We start from the raw sequence: 7,088 nt of genomic DNA, 5'->3' as shown, positions 1-7,088 counted from the left end.
CTGATATGAATCTTATGCCTTTAATACTGTGGGTCTTCCATGGGTTGTCACCTCTATTCTCTTGCATTCCTGAAACCCAGCTTGTTTCAGGTGGAAAGACCTTCTGCAGAGAAGGCCCTGGGAGTTCTAGTGGACAACAAGTTGACCATGAGGCAGCAATGTGCCCTGTTGGCCAAGAAGGCTAATGGTATCCTGGGGTGCATTAAAAAGGGCATGGACAGCAGGTCAAGGGAGGTGATTCTGCCCCCTACTCTTATGAGACCCTACCTGGAGTACTGTGTCCAGCTTTGGAATCCCCAACATAAGAATGACACGGACCAGTCAGAACAGGCCCAGAGGAGGACCACAAAGACAATCAGAGGGCTGGAGCACCTCTCCTATGAAGACAGGCTGAGAGAGTTGGGGTTGTTCAGCCCAGAGAAGAAAAGGCTTCAGGGAGACCTTATAGCAGCTTTCCAGTACCTGAAGGGGGCCTACAGGGAAGATGGGGAGGGGCTGTTTATGAAGAAGTGTAGGGATAGGATGAGGGGTAAAGATTTTAAACCAAAAGAGGGGAAATTTAGACTAAATATTAGGAAGAAATTCTTTACTGTGAGGGTGGTGAGACACTGGAACAGGCTGCCCAGAGAAGCTGTGGATCTTTCCCCATCCCTGGGGGTGTTCAAGGCCAGGTTGGATGGGACTTTGAGCAACTGGGTGTAGCCTGTGGCACGGGGTTGGGAACTAGATGATCTTTAAGGTCCCTTCCAGCCCAAACCATTCTATAATTCTATGATCTCTTGTGAAAATACCTGGTGGGAGCAAAGCAGGCAGAGAAAGGTCATTTATCTTCTCTCTGAAAGCAAAGATGGAGACCTCAGAAAAGGAATATTCACTGTGGTAATAAGGATCTAGTAGTTATCTGTGTGATTTTTACTTTTCCTGTAAGCAAGGGAGGCAGGGGTGTAACTCCACAGTGGAATGATTTTCAGGTTGTTATTAATGGGTTTATTTCTCTATAATTATCTGACTTTCATAATCACATCAGAACTGTATCATAGATTTTCCTTTCCTAGAGGCCTGCCAGGCCAAGGTTGAAAATTGGTTATCATACCATGGGAGAGGTCTTTTTGTGGATGATGAAGGCATTACTGGGTAATTCTGCTCGTATTCGTTCACATATTATTCAAGAGTGATCATTCTGAACTGAAGAGAAGTTCTGCTTATTTATATCAGTGTCGTGAAGGAGAGAGTCCCTTCTCATGCAAAGATTTTCTTTGATATATTACCTGGTGTCTGGGTTTGTCACGTCTTGAGCTGGGATCCCAGACAATGTGCAAGAGGATCTTTCTAGGTAGACAGGAGATTGTTATCTTTGCGTTATTCCTGCTGCTGAGTCCTTCCTTGAGTAGGGAAACTGCTGTGTAGCTGTAACTGCATGAAGTGTTTCGTGGTAATGGCTGTTGGCTGCTCTGCCGTTGGTGCATTTCAAGGAGCTGAACAGCAGTGGAGAGAGCTGCCGGCCTCCACTGAGAGACTGTAAAGTGTTTTACAAAGCATTTAGTCACAGCAGGGATGGAAGGAGCTGCACGGTAGTGAGTGAAGAATTGAAGAAAGGGGCTGTTTGCCAGGCAATGGACTGTGAGCTCTGTGAGTCAGAGACCTTGTCCCAGTTTGTGTCTTCCCAGTCTTTTGCAAGGTGGTGCCCTTGTCAAGCACCGCTACAGTACACGGCTGTGATTGCTGTCCTACCGTTTGTACTGTCTAGGGAGAGTGTTTTGAAATCCCATCAGAAAAGGCTGACGTATCATCCCCATTATGCCACACTAAACACGTTCTCCTGAATGTAGACAGGTTAATTCTGCGCTGACTTGGGGTGTGCTCCCCCGGCTTGCAGAAATTCGGGCTCTGCCCGTTGCTCCCTCAGAGCCAGCACTGGAATCTCCGCACATCGCAGCTGTGCACAAAGTAGGCAAACCACATAGATCCAGGGCAAACTATGGCATCTTGCTATTCACTCCTGGAAGATGGGAAACTGCTGTGAGGGGTGTGTATGGAGGCAGAGCTCTGCTTTGTTTGTGATAACTTGCTAGCAAGCATCTGCCCTTTGACTCCTCTCCCTAATTTTCTCATGTATGTCTTTTGCAGATCTCCGAGCCTCTTGGTGGCAACGCAAAGTCCCTAATAGAATTTGCTGCAAGCCCTAGAATGGATGATGTCAAACTTCTCACTTGCCTTGAGCAGGTTGCTTCTGCCATGGCATATCTTCATTCCAGGAGGATCATACGCTGTGACCTACAGTGCAGTTACATTTACATTAACTCTGATCACGGTTGCTCAGAGGTATTTGTTCTTTCTATTCATTCTGTCTTATTTCAGATTATTCTCTAACTCCACTTGGACCTCTGCTGCCTGCAATCACAATCCACTTCCACCCAGGTGGAGGAACAAAGAGAGCCCTTGGCAAATGAACAGGAAAGTGCACATAGATGGACTTTAAGGAGCACAGAACCAAAGTGATAGATGGTTTGTCACACATTGAGGAATGCATTTTTAGTTAAATTAGAAGAGGGAGGTTTGCAAAAACTTAGTCATTTTTTCTTAATCAGGTGATAATGCAATCACCCTAGACAGAGATTCATCGTATGCCAAGGTAGGTTTCCGGGGAAGAGGTGTCTAATTGTTTTCTGGAGGTGCTCAGCTCTGTCCTGTGAGGAAGGCTGTATAAAAAGTTTATATTGACTATCTTAATTTCTGAAAGGTTAGCTTAGATGAGCGTCAAGACAGGTCAAGCCATCATTACTCATCCCTGAATTGGGAAGCAGTGATGCTGGTCACTGTTGGCAGAACACAGATAAACTGTCCAGCAAGCCCTGCACTGTTATAACTACTGAATTCTTGCTGCTTTTGCTGAAGATAAATGTAGATTTTAATCCCCCCTCTCTTTCCCTTATCTTCTGAAAGGTGATGGCAAAAGATGGTCGCTGGGGAAGAGCGGTCTGTCTGCCACATCCAGGGACAGATGACAACCTCTTTGATCCTTACATGCGCAAAGTTATACCAGCTGATGCAACCAAGTGGTAAGTGCATTGTTATGTTTTACTTCCCCTCTCTTTTTTTGGCCATTTTCCTGCCATAAACTCTACCTTATCCATCCACAGCTTTAGCCATCATCTTGTTTCACGATATCCACGTTTCTTACAGCTCCTCTGAAAATTCTGAGGATATTCTTTTAAAGTTGTGTTTTCCATATTCTACCTTGTAACTGTCCAAACAGCAGAACATGGTTGTTTCTTTGCTTCAGATAAACTGTCTTGTGGCTTTTTGCCCAGCAGAAAACTTGGACAGTCTGGCAAAAAGTGAATTCTCTGGTAACTCTGAACATGGAAAAAAAATCTGCCATGCCTTGTGCCCCCTTTCTCTTCAGTAGCTTAGGTATATGTCCAGTGATGCACCACTGCCACGCCACTTCTCTTACGTAGACACTTAGCCATAGCCACTAATGCAACGCGTGAACTCAAGTCTCTGGACGCAGCGTGAAAAGCATGGTCTGCTCTGCTTTGCCTTGTCCCCAGCTCTGTAGCATACAGAAACATGTTACACTAATAACCTTTTTATTTCTTCAACAGGGCTGCCCCAGAAGTGAGAAATGATGGACTCTATTCCCGAGCATCAGATGTCTTTAGTTTTGGGATCATGATATGGGAAGCTTTAACAGCACAGTTGACCATTCTGCACCATGTACAAACCACTGAAACCCTTCCAGTTGCTGAACAGCAGGGAAGTAAGGATGGTAAGGGTGTTTTGGGGGAAAACTCGGTATCTCTATAACTCTGACATTGCTAGGGATGGGAAGACCCATTTTCCAGTTTTTCTCTTTCATGTGTGGAAAGAAACCCCCACCCCAAGAGTGGATGTTGCCATTTGTCAGGGAGTCATTATTTTTTCCTTAATTCAGTCAATATTTGGACTGAGAAGTATTCCAACACGTTCTGAGTGTAGCACCTGCAATGCTGGTCATAGGACTCCCTTCTCAGACAGGAAAGTGCGTTTTACCCATAATCTGTCTTTCTCTTCATCTACATTTTCCCATATGAAAGCTGTGTTGAGGCTCCATGGAAATCCCTTTTTCTTCCCTTTTTATGCATTTACTCTGGTCCTGAGGGCAGGAGACCTGTTGGGTTGTGCTGTGCTGTCTGTCTGACCATCAGTTTGTCAGCATCCTGGTCCCTTCTTCCACCATAGTGACTTTTGAATCTCTGAACTGGGTGTGATGGCTGAGTACCGATCTCAGTGCTATCAGGCTCCTGCAGCTTCTTCGGAGATAGATTCCCTCTGCAGAGGGAAGAAACACAGTTGATTGCCTTCAGCAATAAAAGGCTGCAGTGTAAACTTAAACACATTGCTAAAGAATTTACACAATAGCCATACAAAACGTCTTTTCAAGGAACTATTTATTCCTGCTAACTTCAATTAACATGTAAAAATTACTGCTTGTTATGCAATTATTGTGCAAGTCAGTGTAAGCTTGACCATTTTTATTGCTAGCAAGTTTGTTGTGGTGCAAAGCTGCACATCCAGAAAGGTAATGTGACATTGTTTTTGTTGTCTTGATGTCTGAATAAATAAAAACAGGTTCTAAAATTCACGGAGTTAGGAAGTATCCCCGGTGATTTCGGCTTTCCAAACCTCGCCAGACTGATTTGGTGCATGAAAGCCTGTTGGAATCACAACCCCACCAGGAGACCTGTGTTTTCTGCCATATTAGAGATCATCAAACAGGACACACAAGCAGTCAGGTAATAATATTCACTTGCACTCCTTTTCTTTGCACAGCTTTGTAACTGGATATTCAGTCCCACTGGTGAGTGATTAGTAATATCCATAGGGGACCCAGGGAAGTCTCCCAGCCTTTAGCTCCCAACCTCCATCAATGTCAACACTGACGTTTTTGCTGGAAGGGAGGAGGAAGAGCAGAAGGAGAGTTGTTCAGGTACCAACAATATAATAATGGAGTTAATACTCTGCTGTCAAATAAGCTATCCTGGAATGGCTCTGTTTGCTTCCTTTGCCTTCACCAAATTCCCCAAGGCACAGAGATTTGCTGTCTGCTTCCTAGGAAGTTTATATTATTTCTTGCTAGCCTATGTAAAAATAATGTAAAGCAGCAGAAAAAAGGGTGCCAGCCTCCTCCACTTGCTAGCTCAGGGAGTCACTGCAGAACACAGAGCTCCAAAGGGGGGAAATCACCTCCCTCCATGGGACAAACCCCAGCCTCAGCAGCATCTGGAAGTGAATTTGGCCATTCACTTCAACAGGATAGAGATCTGCTGGCCGTTGTAGATATGCCACAGGTGTCTTCATTAAAAGTTTTTAAATGCTAAAATATGGTAAATTTCAGCCTGTATTTTCTGAGGCATGGTCATGAAACAGTCCTCCAGAGTTCCCGGCTTGAGGAAGTCTTTAACCTAAGGGACAGCAATCAAGATTTTTACTTGTCTCTATCTGTGCATTTCATGGAAAATACCTCCTAAAGTCTGAGTGCAGGATATGGAAAGTAGATATAGAGCCTTGTCTACAGCAGAATGCCTCTGATGTTAAAAAGGAAGCCCTGGACTAAAAGACAGCGCGTAAGGCTGCTGCAGTGAGATTAGCAGAGTTTAGCGTCACCTACGGTGCGCTGTGTGTGACACCCACGGTCTGCCAGCAACTTGCTGTCTCTGGAGCAGCACGGAGGCAGCAGCATGTGGCACACGCTGCTTCCAGAGCATCCCGCTGCTTTCCAAACCGAGGGGAAATTGTGTGGTTCTTCATGCTAAGAGCAGGTAGAGGATAGTTTGTGATGCTGAATGCTCCTGAGTAACAACGGGGGCCAGCCATGAGTTCAGCAGAAGGGGTCAGCGCTTGGCGTAATCACACCCCAGCAGAAGGGTGTGGGTAGGCATCACGTTTCCTCTCCTCTCTCCAAAGGGAATCGGAGGCTGCCAGGCTTGCAGCAGTGCCTTCTCATGTTGACGTGCAGGACTACGACTCTCTTTACTCTGGGAGCAGAGCCTCAGAGGAGGACTCCTTCAGCCATATTTACGACACGGTGCTAGAGACGGACCCTGATCTCCCATGGGCTGCTGGCAATGCGTTGGACCCTGGTGATCCCCCCCAAGTAGAGGTGTTAGAAGGGAATGATCTTTATTTCTCCAAGCAAGACAAATGGGGAGAGATGGTTTATGAGTTTGAGGCAAAAAGAGGAATAGAGAGGAGCCCAGCCACTTTGAAGGAGACTGGATGGTATGGTGATACTGGCATTAACTGGCATTAAAACAAAAACAAGCAAACAAAAAAGATAGAAAAAGCAAGACGCTGGACCTCTGCAAATCCCTGATTCATGGCAGATGAAAATCGCAGCATGGCCAGTACCAGCCAGCAGAGGGCACTGGGATCTCGTAACACTCAGAGGAGCCTGAACACCTTACACCATCACTGGTGGGACCGAAGAGCAAAAGGACATCCCCTCTCCTGCATCCTCCTATCCAAATCAGAAATTGTTAACAAACTAGCCAAGCAGCAGAAGTTGTTCATTTCTCAAAATAAGACAGTATCAGTTAACACAGAGGATTCCATAGTGGTGGTTGGGTTGGGTTTTTTTTTTGCCACGGGACACCCACCAGCCTCTCAATGGGCTGTTTAATAATGACACTATTTCCAAACAGCATTCCGCACGATTTCTCCTCTGGCAAGGAGAATGCATCAGTGGCGGTCAGGATCCCAGCCACCTCCTATACACTACCTCCATGACTGTACTGAAAGGACTTAACTTCTATTCACCTTTAAAAAGCATTTTTGATGTTAACGTATGAGTACATGACCTTTGTAAATTAAACTGATTTGTTTACTGAAATACAACTGTGATAACAAGCAGTGATGATCTGTTTATTTTCAAAAAATTGTTGGTGGATTTGGAAAACTGGAACACAAAACCAGAATTTACTTCCTGCTGGAGAGCTACGTTTGTGTCCCCCCCACTACATCAGCTCTGTCATTGGGTGAATTAAACACATCCTAAATTGTACAGCAACACACAGCTGGAAATGTGTGCAGAAGGGAGTGTGAGA

The 7,088-nt window shown here is 45.3% G+C and overlaps 1 protein-coding gene across 1 annotated transcript; it reads left to right on the top strand.

The window, feature by feature from the left end:
* Positions 1 to 3,688: 3,688 nt before the first annotated feature.
* LOC128911136 (uncharacterized) lies at positions 3,689 to 6,771 on the top strand. Its single transcript, XM_054205468.1, has 4 exons — positions 3,689 to 3,763; positions 4,615 to 4,778; positions 5,950 to 6,264; positions 6,687 to 6,771. Exons 1-4 carry the CDS (start codon positions 3,719 to 3,721, stop codon positions 6,769 to 6,771), a joined length of 609 nt encoding a protein of 202 aa, XP_054061443.1. The 5' UTR covers positions 3,689 to 3,718.
* Positions 6,772 to 7,088: the final 317 nt, after the last annotated feature.

Source organism: Rissa tridactyla, chromosome 6 (genome assembly GCF_028500815.1).
Source record: "Rissa tridactyla isolate bRisTri1 chromosome 6, bRisTri1.patW.cur.20221130, whole genome shotgun sequence".
NCBI lineage: Eukaryota > Metazoa > Chordata > Aves > Charadriiformes > Laridae > Rissa > Rissa tridactyla.
Note: the sequence above shows the minus strand (reverse complement) of the source record. Positions and strands in the feature narration are given on the sequence as shown.

Coding starts and splice junctions, on each gene's coding strand:
- LOC128911136 (XM_054205468.1), top strand. CDS start 3,719: ATGTACAAACCACTGAAACCCTTCCAGTTGCTGAACAGCAGGGAA. Junction 3,764..4,614: donor AGTTGCTGAACAGCAGGGAA/GTAAGGATGGTA, acceptor AAATAAAAACAG/GTTCTAAAATTCACGGAGTT. Junction 6,265..6,686: donor ACTTTGAAGGAGACTGGATG/GTATGGTGATAC, acceptor ATTTCCAAACAG/CATTCCGCACGATTTCTCCT.